We start from the raw sequence: 19,070 nt of genomic DNA, 5'->3' as shown, positions 1-19,070 counted from the left end.
ATTTTACCCTTGTTAATTGCATGGCGGATCATTCTGGCCGAAAGATGACTGAAAACAATCTGCGTTCAAGCTATAGACTGGATATATCCGCCACATTCTTGCGGCTCACTGATGGCACGGAGCAAGGGTATCCATAATTCCCAAGTCTTCGCGACGGGACTTGCTTTCGGGATCAAAATAAGGTACCTCTCCAACCCCGACAGCCCGGTTGCCACTGCGCGCACCAAAGCCATCGTGGTCACCCGTTGCAGTGTGAAAAACACTTCTGTTGTCCCAAATTGCTGCACGGTTTTTCAGTACTTTATATTGGCTGGCGAATAAGAATATAGCACTTACCAATATCGTTGGGCTGATTCCACTTGAGACGGACCTGGAGATCATGGCCATAGGTGATCAGATCGTGGAACCACTGTAGCATATTTGCACTCTCTCGGCGGTTCAAGCCGTTAATGATAGAAGGAAATGAGCCTATGCCAACAATAAATTAAATGTCTCGATGAAAAACAAAAAACTACTTACCAACTGAAAAAATCGACTTCCAGCCTGTAATCGGATTCGTCCTCACGACCTACGTAGGGATTAGAACTCCAAAGTGGTGCCCGAAATAAGAGAAGAAAAAGTCTCACCGGATGCACAGCATAAAGGTCTGAACCGACATTCTTCGGCGAGCCTCTCTCCTTGGTATACATCGAAAACTTGCCTGACTGGGCCATACGTCGGAACCCCTCACCGTCATAGACAGCACTAAGTGTCTCCAGGAACTTCTGATAGGGCTTGCTGATGCGGTCATAGATCTCATATCCAGAAGCCCAAAGAGTATCGCCACCGGTCTCAGGGAGTTTGGTCAGGCGCAAAGACGAGAAATCCGCAGGGGCGGGCTCAAATGCAATATCGCTGTGCCACACAGCTGCCATCTTAGTGTAGTTTGAGTTCTTGTAGAGTTTCTTACGGCCCTCGGAGTCAATGGTGCTGATTGCAGGGTCTGGATCTCCGAATTCGCGTGCGTCGTTTGTCACTGGGTGGATGTGTAGCCCGTGATCGGAAGGACGGCCGGTGAGCTGGCCCATGCGGAGGATGAGCTCTTTCTGGAGGTCGTTGGTGAGGTTGTCCTGGGCGCGGAAGAAGACCACACCTCGTTCGGCGACTTCAAAGGCTTAGTATATGTGGAAATCAGGATGCAATGGGGTCATCCATACTCATGATTGCCAGGTCGCGGATGCGCTCATCTGCATTCGGGGCGTGCAGGATATCATCCACAATGTTGCACGAGTCTTTGGCGAACTCGTTGCCGATAACAGGGGTAACAAGGACTGGCTTAAACTGATCCAGAGATGCCGATGAATGAAGACGAGTAGTCGGCTGCATGGTAGCGGTTATTGAAGTGGTTGGTTGGATACGAACTTGTCCGAAGCGTAGCTGAAAAAGACGGCTAGGTATGTCTTGCCTTTTTATGGCTGTGCAAAAAATATGTTGCAATAAACGTTTCCAATTGCGAAAACAAGCGTCTCCTAAATACCCCTCAGCACTTCCGATGGGAATATCATTGTGATACGACCTCCACTATAGACGCTTTCGGCTTTCGGCGTTAAGACCTGCTCTGCCAGATATCACCAGACTTCGAGAATATCAGAGCCGGAATGGAATAACTTATGCAATTCTCACATGGTTTTGCAAAATAGCGCTTTTTTCCATTGTTCTAGATATTCTTTTCGCTCAATAATGTACCAACACTGGCCACCGATACTGTAGTCGCCGACATACGACGAGAACCTCTGGAATGCATAAGATAACACGACGAGCAGAAACATAAGGGTGTACAATGGTACATAAACAAATTTTCTTGGTACATAAACAAATTTTCTTTTTTTTACTAGTTATTTGCTGCCATTGTTTTCAGTGTGTAAACAGCGCGTTGGTTCTAAAGCTTTCGCGCAAAATGAAGCAAGATCTTGCTGTGTAGTTTCAACACCTCACAACCAGCGCCAAAATCGCGCGATTAAGCAATATTAGTCAATTCTTTTAGCTAAATTGCTCTAGAGAAATACATGTCCTCAATATGTGGAGGGAAATTGGTTTCATCGGCGATAGGAAGCGTTTAGATGTGTTTACAAGTGAGGCTTAACGCCGATACGCCGAAATGTAGTCCGCGCCTCTGCGGGGACAAGTACAAGGCTAGCCAACCAGATACAGCGCAGTGAACGCGTACTTTCCCATGTCTTTGCTCTCGCATCCTGATGCGCTCAATACCCCACAAGAGACAGGATAACTCACTGCTGACAGCTTCCTTGGCAGCCGAGGATTGCAACAGAGCAGCATTATAGTTCACCATTGTGCAGCTGCATAGACTTTACTGAGCGGTTTATCATACATGGCATTATGTCTACTCTGTTTCCTTTTTTTCCCCCATTGTCACCGTTCTGCCGCATCATCAACATGACTTTTGTAGAAGATTCATTAAGCCTGGCCTTCTTTCACTCGGTTTTTCATCTGCATCGAAAATCTAATCGTGGAGAGGGTTATGGGTTATTACGGATCTGGCGGTTTTCAAATACCCCTCTTTAGATGGACGGAGCCCGGGGCACATATCAGAGAAAGTAGATAAATAACAAACAAATAGTTTTTCTTTCTATATCTGTCTAGAAGCCATACTCTATTCTTCTTGTTCTGACACGATTGACCCAAAATGGTCTACAAAAGTCGGAGACAATAAATATTGATACAGGCTAGCGTACAACAGACTCGGCCAGATGGAAAGACGAAAAGAGTGGGTATCGGCACAAAGGTCAAGGATGAGGGTCGCGGCGGGTAGTTTTCTTCCGACTTTTTGGCATTTGCTATGCACTTGTCTCTGTGTCGACTTACTCGGCACGGATCTTGCGGAAGAAGTCCATGACGCCCGTGAAGACGACGAGCAGGATACCGCCACCAGGGCCAAGACGCAGGACCTTGGGGATGAAGCCCTTGTACAGGGCGCCGAAGCCCTCCTCCTTCATAACGACGCCGAGAGCGGGCCAGGCCCAGTTATACTTGGGCACCTGGCCGGGGACCTTGGTTGTGTTCTGGATGCGGGACTTGACGACATCCATCGGGGTGTTGAGCATCGTACCGGCAATACCACCAATGGTACCGGCGACCAGGTCGTTGCGGGTCTGCTGGCTCTTGTTGCCGGGCTCGGGCGCGGGCAGTTGTGCGCGAACCTGGAAGATACAGCCGAAATAGCCGGCGTTCCACAAGATGTGGCGCCACAGCGTCGACTCGAGGCCGTTGTACATGGCCAGAGGGCCCTCGGTCTGCACGATCTTCTTGACCACATCAAGCATGCCGTTGTACTTGCCCGCCGATGCCTTGTCCTGCAGACGAATCTTCACCAGCTCGAACGGAACCACCACGAACGCCTCTGTTGCTCCAGCCGTGGCGCCGGTCAGCGTAGCCAGACCCTGCGTCTGCTTCTCCACGCCAAACAGACCGCGGTAGAAGGTGCCCCAGCTGTCATTAGCGGCGAACTTGGTCGCACGCTTGGGCGCCTCCATCAGAATGGGCGCCGAGATACCACGGTAGAGACGGGAGAATCTGTGAGGTTGGTGGTCAGATATCGGTTTAATGGTGCTGGTCCACAATGACGTACCCCTCGTTCTTCACAATCTTGCGGAAGCAGTCGAGCATGCCGGTATAGTGGTCCTGGCCCGGGACCGGAACACCTGACTGGAGCTGACTGTAGGGCATGATTAGCACACGTGCGCTCGAGATGCACAGCCGACCACACTTACACTCTTGTCTTGACCACATCCAGCGGGTACCTGCATATCGCGCATCGTTAGTCCAGACCAATTGATTGTTCTTGCAACAAGGGAGAGTGGCGTGGAAGACGTACATGACAAGAATCTGTTCGTGCGGGGAGAGAACGAATTAGTCAAGGCACAATCTCACCCACGCGGCCCGACTTGATCGACGCAGTCGGAGCGTGCTCCAGGATGCGAGAATAACTTACCTCCGACACACCAGCCACCGCACCGGCGGCGAATTGGTAGATGAAGGGCAGGGGTTGCTGCTGGTTGGACGACATGGTGGGCAACCGGGGGATTTGATGACCTGGAGGTTGTTGGGGGTTAGTCTTGAGGCCAATTTCAATATTTCAGCCAGACTAAAGGATAGAATTCTTACCTGACAGACCCAGAACGAGGGATGGGGAATTGGGAGAAGAAGGAACGAGGGAAGAAGTGAAGTCGGCAGATATCGGTGATCGACTCCGATTGCATTTACCCGTGTGCTGACTAACCATCCCGGGGGTTTGTGTGGGGTTTGTTATGTTATTTACTCTCCCTCTACAACAACAGCATCCCCAGACCACCAACGCCAATCCCCAGCATCCCAGGAGATAATCCATTGCCCCCATTCGTTGCTTGCTCCTTGGACACCGTGGTCGACGACGCCGCCGTCGCCGTGCAGCTCGACCCGCACATAAACCCGGAAGGACAACAGCCTCCGCCCACCGTGTCCGCACAGCTAAACCAACCCCTCGCGCACCGTCCTCCGCCTCCGTGGTTCCCTGCTGTAGCCGTGACAGGCAGTACAATTGTCCTGCCATCAGTGGTGAGCGTCGTTGAAGATGTCGTAGGACACGACGTGGTATCGCAGTCTCGACCGGTCTGGCAGCACCCGCCATGGTAGACGGCCGAGCAAGCATAGAACCCAGTCGGACAGAATCCCTCTCCCGTAGTGGCGGTTGAGAGACTTGTAGGTCGGGCTGGCGGTGCCAGACTTTCAGTCTTGGTGTTGCTCGTGTGAGACGAAGAGGTCGAGCTCGGAGTACTCTGCGGCTCGGTCGAATACGTTCTGGTGGATACCATCACGGTCGACTGGAGAGTCACTGTAATGACGGAGATGTAGGCGCCTGGGTTGTAGCAGTCAGCAAAGGCATACTGACTAACCTAGAAGGTACTTACATCCTCCGGGAACACACTCGTAGCCAGGAATGCAGCAGCCACCACCCAGCGCTTCGGAGCACGTCGTATATCCGGACTGACACAATCCTATCTGTCCAGAGCATGTCTGCCCACTAGGGCAGCAGCCCGTGTCTCCCGACCCCGTATCTTGGACCGACTCACACGTCTCTCCGGCACCGCAGCAGCGATTCGGTCGGCCGATAGACGTGCAGCCGTAGGTACCCGTCGGGCACTTGAAGTCCCGCACTTGCAATGGATTGTCCAGATCCGACGGCAAAGACGGGGGTTGGAGAGGGAATGACCGCTCCAGAAACACTTCCGGCGTCTCATCATCCATAGTCTCGTCGTTGGTCTCTCGCTCTGATAGCCCCTGGACATTATCGAGGAATTGCCAGTAATCCAGGAAGAATTTCTCCCCTTCGTCACTGCTCATCTTTCGCACGCCTTGCGCGGGCGTCTCTGCCAGCCGGGAGATTATCTCGGCATTGCGATGCAGGGTCTGCTCAGCATCGGTTGACCATGTAATATCACCGATTGATTCGGATACAGTGGTATCCACTTCTCTCTGGGCTTGGCAGGTTGCCAGGAGCAAAGTGAGGGCTGGTAGGAGCAACATATAGACACTGCCTAGACGGGTTTGGCAACACCGTCAGACTCTCAGACTGTAGATTGTAAGAACCTTTTCCTGCGGGCAGTCAGTTTTTTATTATGTCACAGCTGCAAAAAAAAAAAAGCGACGTGGGAAAGGTGTTGTACAAGAGCTTGATGAGACCAGCCCGCAGTGGCTGGAGATATATTTCGGATGCTCTGGTGGGATGAATAAGGTGTATGATGGGATATGACTACACAGTGTGATCAAATATATAAGAATGATCTTTTTATGGTCTGGATCAAAAGTAGAAGAAAGATTGTCAGTCTAGACAAGAAGAACCGGGTTATTGCGGTTGAGTTGGTGGTGCGCAGGAAATGCGATGGCTGGGGAGCGGAAGTAACAGGCAGCGCTACTATGTATATACGAACACACTCCAATTAATTAATTGAAAATTCGCTGATTGACATGCCATGCTATTGTATCTCATTAACAAACACATTATACTGGCATTAGCTGCAGACCACCAAGGGGCCGGGTATCGACAAAGAAATAACACGCCATATGCACTGCAAGCGGGCAGCGAAGAGGTATACTGTAAGTCCGTGGTAAAGAAAATCGTGGAACAACATTCAAAGCCAAAGTCCTTCTCATACACAACATGCAATTTGAAACCCGTGCTATTCAAAAAAGGGACGAAGAGATTAGATGGATTCAGGTTCAGCCTGCTCCTGCTCAGCTTTGTCGGAAGATGGCGACGCTTCGTTCTTGCGACCGGGAGAACCTTCAGATGCGGTTTCTGCTTCTCCCGAGCTGGTTGCCTCATCCTGACCTTCGGATTTCTGTTCAGCCTGGGCGGCAGCTTCGGCAGCCTCCATCTTGGCATTGATACCCTGCTGCCTCTCCCAGACCTCCTTGCGAATGCGGTCATCCTTGGCCTTGCGCAGTCGTTCCGCCTCTTCGACGCCGCCGCTCTTCTTCAGCTTGCCCTCTTGGACAAAATTTCCAAGTTCCTTTTGGAAGAGACCGATTCGCCGATTCTCGAGTTCCTTCTTCCGGGCCTTTTCTGCTCGCTCGATAGCCTCCACTCGGCTCTCATGATTAGGCTGCAGGGCGCGGACCTCGCCCAGGACGCCGTCTTTGGCTTTCATGGGGTCGATCGTCGGATCGATCCCCAGAGTTCGGGAGGCGGAACGGGCGCTGGGGGTGCCGGCGCCGCCATTGACGTTGCTCTGCGCCTGCTCTTTGGTGGCCTGCTCCACCAATGCAAATGTTTGGGCTGCTTTCTCGAGGTCATCCTGCAAGTCGGCGGCAAGGTCCTCTTGCATGGTAAGCTGATCTCGTTCCTCACAGACCATTTGCAGTTCCTTCTCCCAGATCTTGGTCCAGATGGGCTTCTCGCGGCTCAGGAAGTCTTGCATCTTCTTGATCTCCTTCATGACATTGCTGACATCTCGGCTGACACCTTCCAATTGCCTGGGCAAGGGCCGCACGCCTCTTGTGACTACATCCTTGCGGAGATCCTCCACCAGATCTTGGAGATCATCCACACGAGCGACAAGCCGCTCCGATTCCTTGGCGAGCTCCTTTTTGCCCGTATTGACACGGGCTCGACCAGCATCACCTTCGAACGTCGGCATCGCGGCCTCCTCGGCCGAAGACTTGACCTTGCTTGCCTTGGCCCTCACGGCACTCATTGAGCTCGTAATGTCAGATGTGAAATTGGAATAAGTCTGCCGCAGGACAGCAAGATCGCGACGCAGGCTCTGAAGTTCTGCAACCTGACTGCCGCTTCCTGCGATTGGAGCTTTCCGACTGTCCCCGAGAGTGGGAGGGACGGAGACCGAAACGGGGGGTGCGACCGACAAGCGAGCCATTTCTTTCGCCGCCTCAAGCTGCCGGTCTGAGACGCGTTGAATGACGGTCCCTTGCCCGGCAAGAGCCTCTTTGACGCTCTCAAACAGGAGCCGCACGCTGCCAAAGCCGTCATCAAAATGTTTCTTGACCTCGTCCAAAGTGTCAACGTTTAGAACGAGGACCGAGCGGTCTTTGACATCGCTCAAGTCTTCTAGCTCATGTCGAATTCCCGAAATCGGATCTTGGACGTAAATCTCCGGCAAGTCTGCCCCGTTGTTGTGTGTGTTCCATGCGAATTTCTCAATGAAAGCCAACTGCAGCCGCCCAATAGTGAGCTCTGCAGCACCTTCTGGAATGACATACTTCTTAATTTTGCTTTTGTACTGCAAGAAGAGAGTCAACTCCTTTCCAGGAGAGGGCTGCTCGGCCACAAATTGAGAGACTGGCGGAGGCGTAGAAATACTCGTAGATAGCTCGAGACGGTCTGGCTTGGGCGTTTCTGGCTCTGGAACCGCCTCAACAGCTGGAACCTTGGGCTTTCCTGACTCGACGTCTCCAAGGGCTGCCGGCGTCGCGGGTGGCTGCGGAAAGCTTAGCTGTGGCGTCTTGACCGAAGTATTCTCAGAGCTAGCCTTCTCTGCTGCAGGAGATTGGTCGCCCGAGAGTTCCAGAGCGGCTGGTTCTTTTTGCTGTGTGGTAGATGGGGGCTCGGTAGCAATCTTGCTCTGCTCTTCTGCCACTGAATCCGGGATACTCGCGGCCGCCTGCGCCGCTCCACTCTTCGAAGCAACGGAAGACTGTTGTCTCGTATGCGAGTATGATCCCCGCAGGCGGACTGCGTTCAAAGACTCGCGAACATCCCGGCCACGGTTCGGTATAGGGGAATTTTGGGTCGGGAGAACCGGGACGCCGTTGGTGGAGGGACCAAGGTGTTTCTGAATTTGATATGCAGAGAAGCGACGAGACGCACGTCGCTCCAGCTCTCCACTTCTTTGTAAAGCACCAAGGGCATCGTCCTGTTTCGGCGGTGGTGGAGGCGCCGGGAAGCCTGCAGGCGTGGTGGGAGTAGCTACCGCGCCGCGAGGAGTAAGAGCTGAGTCAACAATTTCCATCGGAGAGCTTTGTGTGAGCAGCTGTTGCGTCTCCCGCCGCGATGCTTCCCGTTCAGAAAAGCTGCCTCCCCCACCATCGCCTGATACGGGCGCTGGTGAAGCTCGAGACATAGCCTGCGGGTCGTCCAAAGATCCATTACTGCCGTATCGCTTAGCCGACCGTCTCGGCGACTGCGCAGCCGCGGGCGGCATAATGGAGGCGGCTGTTTCATCGTACAGTTGTCCCATGTTGGGCGGCCCGTCCAAGGTTCCGGCACTGGCGTGTCGTCCCGGCACGGGTCTACCCTCCTCGCGCTGTTGTCGTGACCGTAGCCGTGCCTGTTTCTTCTTTAACCCTTGCAGTAGATTGACAATTATGTCGCGAATTCGCGGGAGGTAACGATCGAGGCTCTGCGGCGATGCGTCTTGGCTGAGAGTGTCTTCCAGGATCGTCCGTAGGAGGTCTGGCACGGGGCCCAGATCCGAGGTGTCGACGCTGATAGCATTAAAGGCCCGACAGGCGAGGTTGAATTCATACCCCAGGCGCACATATACATCGGACACGTCGTTCTCCGACGCTTGTTTTCGAGACCATTGCGTCAGAGTCTCCAGGAGTTGTTTCGTGGCTACTAAGAGATGTGTCACGCTCTTTTCGATTTGGGAGATTTGTTTATCGGGCTGTGGGCGCGCGCACACACCGGGTCAGCAACTTTCATCTCAAGACAATCAAATGCGCAGAAGGCACGTACTGCATTCTTGCTGGACCCTGGTCGGCCCGAGGCCGATGAGCTGCGGCCAGACTGGGAGGCCATCGCAGGGTCGCTGGGGTACTGGGGAGGGGGGCTCTGAGGAGGGTCTCCGGGATACGGTCGCTGAGACCTTGAGCCAGACGGCGACTGCATGTGCTCTGCGCGGGCGATGGAACGAACAACAGTAATAATGGTTGGGGATGCAAGAGTGAGAACAACAACGAGAAAGTGTCAGCTGACTAGTGCCCGATACGCGGCACGTAAAGTTACCCGCCGTTTGGATTTAGCATGCTTGGGAGGCCCATGGATCGGACCGCGGCGAGGGGAGTCAATTGTCGATGACGAATCGGTGGGTGATGGATGATTTGTCGGGATCAATCGTCGAATAATGCATGCATCTTGCGTCTGCGTTGGTCTGGATTTTGCGCCAGTCGATTAAACAGGCTGTCCAGTCGGGTTCAGGTTACATCGACAGGGTCCAACAAGACCCCAGATGGAGGCTCGATCATTTGATAGTAGTAGAGAGGATAGAAGATGAGATGTATTTCCTAGATGGAAGGTACTTCCATCCCCATTCATAGTCATGAGCGATGCCTCCATATACTCGTCGGAGATGCTCTGGTGGGTCACGGCATAGCTGACAGCGGCCCGGTTACAGAGGGTCCAACAGCACAAGAGCGCCCAAGAAGCAACCAACACAATAACCAACTATGACGCCCAACGATTATTGCCAATAGTAGTAGCAACACTACTAGGGAAGTCACTATTTGCTCTATCACTACTATTGATCACTTGAGGTGGCACAATATAATACCAGTGACCATACCCTTACATCCCCGTGACTTTCCCCAAACAGGCCAAGTCCATCACCCATCCATCGACTTTCTTTCTTCATCCCTCGATCACCCTCGACTGCCCTGCCCTTTCTTCCCTTCCCCCTTTCTGTTCCTCTCATCCCCCCCATTGACTGGACCTGTGGCTGCTCTCTGTGCGTGTGGTGGCTGCTCACCCCCCTCACTCTCCTGTTCCTGTCCTGTTTGTGCAGGCGGTGTGTTGTGGCTTCGTTCCTCGTCCTCGCGGCTTTCCGCCGTGCGAAGTTCCACGACACCAGCCTGCCCTGACTGACCCTTGAGTCAATCAATGGCTTCCACCATCAACTCCGTGCCCGCTGCAAACAGCGCGTCGGGCAATGCTGTCAATCCTGCGGCGCAGAACTCGGGTCGTCCCTCGCTGAGACCCAGCGCCAGCACCAAGGGGCCTGACGGTCGACGACAGTCGGGCAGCCCTGCGGACGGTGGAAATAGGTATGCTGCAATTCCTCACCCACGCGGTCACGTATCTCCTTCTTGTCGGGGAACTCGAACGAAATGTCGCCTTTGCTCTCGTTGTTCTTCTTTTCACCCTCTTGGGGTGTGAAAGACCCGGTGCACGTGCCTTCGGAGCTGGCAAGCTTTGTTGCAGCCCAGCATAGAACTGTGTGCCATTGAGGATCAATGGAATGCCTCGGCTTTGAGGACCACGGTCCTTCTGCTGTATTTCCTACACTGCCGTCTTCGTACTGTCACTAACACGTGCTTCTTCATAGACGCAGCAACTCCCACAAGGCTTGGACCCAAGGGACCAACCCCATTACCCAACGTGCTTCATACGCGTCGTCGAACGGAAACATGGCCCACCAGAAGCAGACGGGTTCCCCTCGACCGGGTCAGAAGGAGTCGAACACTCCGGACAGCCATGCTCATGACCGTCTTATCTTCCTCTTTGCTAGCTTCATCGTATGCTTGTCACATTCTGATGACCGTACTCCACGATCAAAGCTGATTCCCTCTTAGGGTCTGAATACCACCATTACCACCAAGACAGGAGATAAATTTACCGGCATCTTCTCCTCTTCGACCCTCGAAGCCAGCGATTCGTCGTTCCTGCTGAAGATGGTTCAGCGCGCCTCCCAGGAGAACCAACCAAAAGCTAACGGTGTGAGCGATGTCACAAGTCCATACCTGGGAACCGGGCCCGACCACAGCATGGCTTTTGATATCAAGGATATTGCGGATATCGCTGTGCCCAATGTGGTGCCGGCGGAGGTTTCGGCAAAGGAACCAAACGGTAAGACTAGTCCACGTCCGCTAATACCACATATGTGCTGACCGTTCTCTTCCTGCAGGTGCGTCGGCTGGCTTCAAGACCGATGCTGATATCTCTGGGAACCTGGCCATGCGCGAGAGAACTCTGAAGCGCTGGGAGCCTGCTGAGCACGAGGTCGATATGTCACTCGAGAGCACCACAACGTCAGGCTGGGACCAGTTCGAGACAAACGAGAGACTGTTTGGTGCCAAGACAAACTATGACGAGCACCTGTACACGACTCGCATTGACCGCTCGGATCCGGCCTTCAAGCAGAGGCAGGCTGAGGCGGCTCGCATTGCTCGCGAGATCGAAGGTACTGATGTGGACAATGTCCATATGCGCGAGGAGCGAGGTCTGGTCGCGCCGGACACTGGCGACCAAGATGAAGAAGACAAATACAGCGGTGTTCGTCGGGAAGACAAGATTTTCCCGCCTCTTCTCTCCGGCCAACCCAACAAATACACCCCTCCTGGGCGCCGAGGGGCTGGTGGGCCAACTGTAGCAGCCGCGAGGCAGCCTACACCTTCCAAGGAGGCCGTGCCGCAACCGAAGCAACCCCAGGCGGCACAAGGTGTCAAGGCCCCTGCTGATGCCGACCAGAAGTCCGCCAAGCGGGCGGTGCCTGAGAATGCTACCGCCAATGTCGAGACTGAGGTGTTGGACCACTTCCGTCAGTTTGCGAACAGTGAGAAATTGAAGATGCAGGAGCGACGCCGCAACCAAGCATCGTATGATCGGACGATCAAGCTGAATGAGTTGATGAAGTTCTCGAAGAACTTCAAGCTTTCTACTCCGGTGCCGAAGGACTTGGTGCCGATCCTGGCGAAGGACCCCCACAAGCAAGAGGTGATCATTCAACGCGCTCAACAGTCAATTGATGACAAACCCACACCGAAGGCTAATGCTGCTGTTCCTGAACAAAAGCCACAGACTCGCGGACCCACTGGCGCAATGCCTCCTGCGGCACCTTCTGATCGTCAGAACTTCTCGCGCGGCCGTCAAGGCCCCCTCCCCACTGGTCCTCTCGCTGGCCCGGGAGGCCGATTCCCTCAGCAAGCGATGCAGTCTGGCCGCCCCGGCACGGGTATGCTTGGCCACCGCCTGCAGGACAATCTCCAGCAACGAAAGGGGGCCGGTATGGGCCCCGTTCCCACTCCTCTGCCTATTCAGGATGCTCGTGGCCCTCCCACTGGCCCAGCCAGCGATCAACCCAGAGTGACCAGCCCGGTGAAGGCTCAGACCCCAACTACTGCTGCGGCGTCCAAGTTCAACGTCCGCGCCATGGAATTCAAACCTAATCCCGCTGCTAGTACTTTCACACCGGGTGGCGCCCCCTCTGCGAGCGCTGTCGGATCTGCGGCTAGCCCACGACCATTCTCTCGCAACCAGTCTGTGTCTCGTGCTACCACCCCATCTGCATTCTTTGGTGTGAGGAAGCCGCAGCCTATTTCGGAGCGACCATCCATTGATGATCAGTTCAATCCCATCAAGCGCATGAAGAAAGAGAGCGCTGAGCATCCTGAAAAGCCTTATACCTTCAATGGCGGAATCCCACCGCCCTATAAAACCCTTCCCACCTGGGATGTTTCCGAGGGCAAGGAGGAGACAACCTATGATCAGATGTTCAAGCAGCCAGTCGGCGCTTCCTCGGTCTCGCCACAGGGTCGATCCGCATCCAACAACCCTCATTTGCCGCAGCAACACCAGATGCCATTCCAGTACCAGCAGCAAACCCCGGGAATGCCTCCTTCTTCCGGCCCTCCCAATGGCCCGCATCATCTTCATCCACAAGGTCCTCACGGCTCTGGTCCTTCTCACATGGATGATCATCACCGCATGCAATTGTCTGCATCGTCTTCGCAGGTCTTCCCTTCTCCACGGATGCAACAGGGCTATCCTTCTCCCATGGCCCCTCACGCTCAGCTGGCATTCGGGCAGCCGATGCCGCAATTCTATGGTGGACCTCAGCCCAACCATATGAGGCAATATCAAGGTGTGCCCCAATTCATGAACCCGCAAGCCCCTATGGGGTCACCCATGATGGTCCAGCAACCATCCAATGGCCCGTATATGGGCGTCCCACAGAACATGTCTCCATACAACCCCCAGATGCAAATGTACTCGCCTTCGCCGGGCCATGCCTACCCACAGCATGGCCCCCCTCCTCAGCCGCCTAGCGGATATCCAAGTCCCAACCGCGGGGCCCCCATGATGATGCATCAGAACTCGCAATCGGGTCAACCCCCGCAGCCCATGATGTTCATGCCACCTGGTCAGCAGCAAGGACACAGTGAGTTACTCCAGCTACGTTTCAAAAAGGACCTCTTGCTAACCTGTCCCAGTGCCACCCGGGCGCGGTGGATATCCACAGCAGCAGCCTCATTACTCCTCGAGCCAGCACCAGCCTCATCATTACCCTCCCAACCAGCATCGGACGCCAAGCAACAGTTTCAACCAGATGCCCCAAATGCCTCCGCAGATGTCCGGTACGCCTGCACCGTCGGGGACGGGCTCTCATTCCGCCGAAGCTGGAGATGAAGGGAAATGAAATCCACGACTGTCAATACCATCGCAGGGCGGCTGTGTCAATTACTTGTGAATGCTTGCTTTGCCTCCTTATCTTGCCTTCGCAGGCGCTTGGCATCAAGCTTCTACGCTCTTCATGCATTCTTCCTTCTCTTGAATCGCTGTTGAATGTGTGCTCGGCTTGACTCCTCTCCCTCATTAGGGTGCAGTTACCACATTTATTACATGCACAGTGAATGGTATGTGACGAATCCGCTTTGTCGATAGCCCCGGTTCTGATGATCGTGCTGTCAGGTTGGACAGGCGAACCCGGTTGTCATGTTAATCACAGGCCAACTAGGTGATTCGAAGCCAGAGCCATCATCTCATGTGTTTTACAGCATGTCATCCACTGTGCAGCAATGACTTGCAGCAACTCGGGGAATTTATTCAACGGCGGATATTTTTTCTTTTTCTTTCCGGTCTTTACTTTTTTTTTTTCGCTCCTCCCTTTTCGATGGTTGATGCTGAGGGGCTGTGTTGTACCCGCTAGGTTCACACGTATTGCCAGTGGTACGGATTGAAAGTTTTCGTGAGGGTGGATTACGCATGGAGCAGGATGTGGGAAGTGGTCATGGTGATGGCAACTGGATGTGGTTTGTGATGGCTCGAGGAAGTTGACGGTGTGGCCAAGCGAGAGTTGGGTGTGGATCAATGGATGCGGTTGCTAGCATTCTAAGGAGTGCCAATAACACGATTATACTGTAATCGAAGATATTCCTTATAACTACCTCGTATGACACCTGTCCAACCTATACAAAATATCTTCCAACAATCAAAAGAAAAAAACACCATCCACCGGCGGAAGTGCTCAGCTTGAAAGTACCTATTCTGAACATCAGTTAGCTACCACTTCATCAACTCATGAATCAAGTCTCGGACAAAGGGGGAAAGCATCTCCTCAGGTCTTTTCAGTCTACAGTTGGTCGTCATCCAAAGCCCCCGACACCACAAACCCATTCTCATCCACCGCGGTGCTTTACAACCCTCGTCCCAACCGAGTCCCACCCCCCAACTCAACAAGCTGAACCCAGAGCAAGGAACAACACCACCGATTCCTCAAATCCACCCAACAAGCAAACGAACAGTGTCACAAACCCGACTCTCCCCCATCTCCCCATCTCCGCTCCCCTTTCCTCTCACTCCTCCTCGACCACTCTTCGCGCAGTTGGATGTAGAGCAATGCCCACACGCTGTGCGCCGCAGCCATTGGTTCCTACGCGTCCTCATGGAAGCAAAGCGGACTCAGGAACCCCAGATCGCGGCGCTTGCCAACATTCACGAATGAGTGTTGGGTTTCATGTGCACACGATACTTGCTCCCAAGGTCGAGAGCGGCGCTGCGAGCAGTGCTGCCCTCCCTGTAGAACAGGATGCCGTAGATAAAGCGGCATGGACCTTCGATTGCCTTTTCAGAGCCGTGTACCTGCGTCTGCGAAGAGTGGGGAGAGGAGGAGCGAGATGACAGGGAAGTAAGAGTCGGAAATCTGGGGGAGAGCTTGGTCGGCTGTAAGAGCTGTGGGGGATTTGTTGGACTCGGTTTGTGGTGTGGTGGTGTTCCCAAACGCTAGTGACAGTTCTTGAGAGTATTGCAGAAAATGGGTGCTCGGTGGTCGGAGGGCCAGTACCTTCGGCTTGTGAGGGTGAGAGGAGGTTGCGCGGGTCGTTGACTCGCGCGGTCTGACCTTTTACCAGGATTCACATCATTGGAGAGCTGCGAGGGTATCGCGAGAGCAGTGGAGGGTGGGAAAGAGAGAAGGGGACGTACCTTTAAATCGGTGGTTGTTTGTTGCGTTGTTGGAAGAAGACAAGAAGAGAGAGAGTCTAGATAACTGGCCTCAGGCACTTATCAGGCGCAAACCCGATAAGGCGGGGCAAAAGGAGAGCAACACCGACACTTGTTTTGTTCGTTTTTGCCACGACAATGGATTTCCTCAAGTCGGCCGTCGCCTCGGCCATAGCCAAGGGCAGCTCGCTTCCCTTCTCGATTGGCGACCGAGTCGACATTGGCGATTCCATCTGGACCCTGCACAATGCCACCAAGCGGGTACTTTCTTTCCCAAACCACGGACTCTGGCCCGCAAACAAACCGAGCTGACCGGTCTGTCCCTCTAGGATGATAGCTCTGCATGCAGCGTCTTCACCTTCGATATCGCGACCAACAAGTCGCGTCTCCCCCTGGCCAAGAACGCAGTCCGCAAGTCGCGAACTTTGCGCCATCCTGGTGTGATCAAGGTTCTGGATACGATCGAGGTAAATATGAAGCGAGGATACTGAAAAGGCAGGGTGCTTACGCTGCCATAGACCGAAACAAACCTCTACATTGTGACCGAGCGTGTGGTGCCCCTGTCCTGGTCCGTCAAACGGAGGAGTATCAGCGAGGAGACGGCGAAATGGGGGTTGTACACCGTGGCCGTGAGTGATCCCCAGACGCATTGCTAGGCACTGTCTAATCTCAGAACAGTCTACTCTCAAGTTTATCAATGACGATGCCTCCTCCGTCCACGGTGCCGTGCGCGCTTCGTCAGTCTTCGCAAGCGAAAGTGGCGAATGGAAGCTTGGTGGATTTGACATCTTGAGTTCCATGAAGGAAGACGACGCCATTATATATGTCAGTTGCGCTTCATCTGTGTCCTAAAGAAAGGACTGGCCGTTAGGGTACTCCCCATGCTGACCCTTTTAGACTTACGGAAGCATTGTCCCCGATGCAGCACGGTACACGCCCCCAGAGGTCGTCAAAGGGGGCTGGGATGTTATCAAACGCAACCCATTAGCAGCGGTCGATGCCTACGGGCTGGGCGTACTGATCTTTGAAGTCTTTAATGGCCACTTCGCGGGTGCAGAGCAGGTGGGCAAGACGACCAACATCCCTCCTAGCATGCAGCAAAGCTACAAGCGTCTCTGTACTGCCAACCCGAAGCTGCGGCTTAGTCCTGCACACTTCGTGGAACAGGGGAAGAAGCATGGCGGGTTCTTCCAGACGCCCTTGATCCGGCTGACGGAGGACATGGAGAGCCTCGGTTTGAAGAGTGACGCTGAACGGGAGGAATTCATCAAGTATGCTTTATTTGCCTCGTTCTACTTGACTCTGTTGCTAAATCTTACATCTGCAGCGAACTCGATAACCTTTCGGAAGACTTCCCTGAAGACTTCTTCAAAATGAAGGTGCTTCCCGAACTGCTCAAGTCCGTTGAATTCGGCGGCGGCGGGCCCAAGGTTCTTGGAGCTACTCTGAAGATCGGGTCCAAACTCTCACCGGACGAGTTCAATGTCAAGTTGACGCCTGTCGTGGTGCGCCTATTTGGCAACCCTGATCGAGCTCTACGTGTTTGTCTGTTGGATAACTTGCCCCTAATGATTGATAATCTCCCTCAGAAAATTGTCAATGACAAGATCTTTCCGCAAATGGTGAGTCCTCTTCGGTTAATGAGCATTCTGGCGTTTCTGACCCGGTCTAGACTTCCGGTTTCACTGACGTTGCGCCCGTCGTTCGAGAGCAAACCGTCAAGGCTGTCCTGACCATCATCAACAAGCTCAGTGATAGGATTGTTAATGGCGAACTGCTCAAATTCCTGGCACGCACCGCCAATGACGAGCAACCTGGTATCCGTACCAATACAACTATTTGCCTTGGCCGGATTGCCAAGAATCTGAGCGAGGGTGTAAGCACATACCTTTCTAGCATGGACATCGGTTACTAACTCTGGTGTGTAGACTCGGTCGAAGGTGCTTATTGCGGCATTCACGAGATCTCTCAGAGATCCCTTTGTGCATGCTCGAAACGCCGGACTGCTCGCTTTGTCCGCCACGATCGACGTGTTCTCTGAAGATGATTGCGCGGGCAAGGTTCTGCCAGCTCTTTGCCCGACACTAGTGGATAAGGAGAAGTAAGTGGTTCATGCTTGCATTACACTTCCACGGCTGCTTATAACTGGATAGGATGATTCGCGACCAGGGCAATAAGACACTGGATCTGTATCTTCAACGGATACGGAAATTTGGCAACACCATGGCGGACACCGCGCTGCCAGCTTCTGCTCCAGCGGGAGCCAATAAGACGGAAGCACGCATCGGCACATCGAACGACAAATCGTGGGCTGGATGGGCCATTTCATCCTTCACTAATAAGATCACAACGGCCAATGGAGAGATTCAGCCAACAGAGAGCAGCAAGAAGCCTGCGGCGGCAGAGGCGGCGCGCTCCGCATCTGTTCCCCCGACCATATCTTCACCCTCGGCTTCATTGGAACTTCCAAGGCAGACGCTCCGGCCTGCAGCACAACCACTTGGCCGATCAATGTCAGATCGACCTGTTCCGGTAGTGCAAGAAGAGGAAGCAGAGGAGGAGGAAGCAGATGATGTTTTCGACGCCTGGGGCGCGATGGATGACGACGACGACGAGAAGGACGAAGACACTTTTACTGCTGCGGTGTCCACTCCGAAACCTACTTCTCCCGAACCCTCCGCAACAACCAAACCAGCCGCAGTCCCGTACGATGATGGCGGCGAACCCGATTTTGCTGGCTGGCTGGCGGCCAAGTCCCAGTCTAAAGCGAAGCCATTGCCTCCCAAGGGGCTCAACAAGGCTTCTTCCACTAATACCGTGACTCGGACTACGACTGGAAGCACCGCCAAGTCCCGCGTGGCTGCGCCGGCTAAAAAGATCGATACTACTCCCAAGGACGATGCGATGGATGATGATTGGGGCGATGCCTGGGACTGAGGGTGTAATTCTTTCATGTTTATAGACATTGTTCCATGCCTTCTCGGCCCGTGGAAAAATATACCCAGTGGTTTTAGATTGTGCGCAAAAGAAATCTACAATAATAGTTCTTTCATTTATATACTTCGGTTGGTCTGGGTAGGCTGCTTATCTTATCGACCTGTACCAACAGCCCATTTTCTTCCTCTACTGACTGAACAGGCTTTCTCTCCACCGCGGTCCCCGACAATTTGCAACGAGCCTAGCCTCGAAGACAGACTTCTCTCAGTCAGACATTCGCGGGTTGGCCCGTGAGATATCTCCGACAGCGTTATTCACTCCAGGCCACCGTGCGCTCACGGGCTTGCGGAATCTTGCTGCCTTCCGAGCGGCGCATCTTATCACCGCAGCATGCGCCGATACTGAGACCGGCATCTTCCCACCAGGC

At 53.8% G+C, this 19,070-nt stretch overlaps 6 protein-coding genes across 6 annotated transcripts; 2 read left to right on the top strand and 4 right to left on the bottom strand.

Annotated features, from left to right (window-relative positions):
• Positions 1-105: 105 nt before the first annotated feature.
• N7474_008064 (TauD/TfdA dioxygenase family protein) lies at positions 106-1,365 on the bottom strand (the record flags this gene model as incomplete). The annotated part of the gene is made up of 5 exons (XM_057199474.1): positions 106-281; positions 337-468; positions 520-568; positions 627-1,144; positions 1,197-1,365. 5 exons carry the CDS (start codon positions 1,363-1,365, stop codon positions 106-108), a joined length of 1,044 nt encoding a protein of 347 aa, XP_057050175.1.
• Positions 1,366-2,858: 1,493 nt separating this feature from the next.
• Positions 2,859-4,063, bottom strand: N7474_008063 (putative mitochondrial 2-oxodicarboxylate carrier protein; the record flags this gene model as incomplete). Its single annotated transcript, XM_057199473.1, has 5 exons — positions 2,859-3,570; positions 3,626-3,712; positions 3,768-3,797; positions 3,872-3,882; positions 3,989-4,063. The coding sequence occupies 5 exons, from the start codon at positions 4,061-4,063 to the stop codon at positions 2,859-2,861; spliced, it is 915 nt and encodes a 304-aa protein (XP_057050174.1).
• A 259-nt stretch (positions 4,064-4,322) lies between these two features.
• Positions 4,323-5,559, bottom strand: N7474_008062 (putative GPI anchored protein; the record flags this gene model as incomplete). Its single annotated transcript, XM_057199472.1, has 3 exons — positions 4,323-4,891; positions 4,944-4,994; positions 5,106-5,559. The coding sequence occupies 3 exons, from the start codon at positions 5,557-5,559 to the stop codon at positions 4,323-4,325; spliced, it is 1,074 nt and encodes a 357-aa protein (XP_057050173.1).
• Positions 5,560-6,236: 677 nt separating this feature from the next.
• Positions 6,237-9,382, bottom strand: N7474_008061 (formin-mediated actin nucleation enhancer; the record flags this gene model as incomplete). Its single annotated transcript, XM_057199471.1, has 2 exons — positions 6,237-9,158; positions 9,230-9,382. 2 exons carry the CDS (start codon positions 9,380-9,382, stop codon positions 6,237-6,239), a joined length of 3,075 nt encoding a protein of 1,024 aa, XP_057050172.1.
• Positions 9,383-10,369: 987 nt separating this feature from the next.
• N7474_008060 (putative PAB1 binding protein (Pbp1)) lies at positions 10,370-13,904 on the top strand (the record flags this gene model as incomplete). The annotated part of the gene is made up of 5 exons (XM_057199470.1): positions 10,370-10,533; positions 10,815-11,004; positions 11,062-11,335; positions 11,394-13,646; positions 13,699-13,904. The coding sequence occupies 5 exons, from the start codon at positions 10,370-10,372 to the stop codon at positions 13,902-13,904; spliced, it is 3,087 nt and encodes a 1,028-aa protein (XP_057050171.1).
• A 1,940-nt stretch (positions 13,905-15,844) lies between these two features.
• N7474_008059 (COPI-interacting protein CEX1) lies at positions 15,845-18,643 on the top strand (the record flags this gene model as incomplete). Its single annotated transcript, XM_057199469.1, has 9 exons — positions 15,845-15,967; positions 16,036-16,173; positions 16,225-16,335; positions 16,385-16,531; positions 16,604-16,977; positions 17,034-17,328; positions 17,379-17,582; positions 17,635-17,807; positions 17,860-18,643. The coding sequence occupies 9 exons, from the start codon at positions 15,845-15,847 to the stop codon at positions 18,641-18,643; spliced, it is 2,349 nt and encodes a 782-aa protein (XP_057050170.1).
• Positions 18,644-19,070: the final 427 nt, after the last annotated feature.

This window comes from Penicillium riverlandense (genome assembly GCF_028828495.1).
Source record: "Penicillium riverlandense strain IBT 135883 chromosome Unknown utg000007l_segment0_segment0, whole genome shotgun sequence".
In the NCBI taxonomy this organism is placed as follows: domain Eukaryota; kingdom Fungi; phylum Ascomycota; class Eurotiomycetes; order Eurotiales; family Aspergillaceae; genus Penicillium; species Penicillium riverlandense.
Note: the sequence above shows the minus strand (reverse complement) of the source record. Positions and strands in the feature narration are given on the sequence as shown.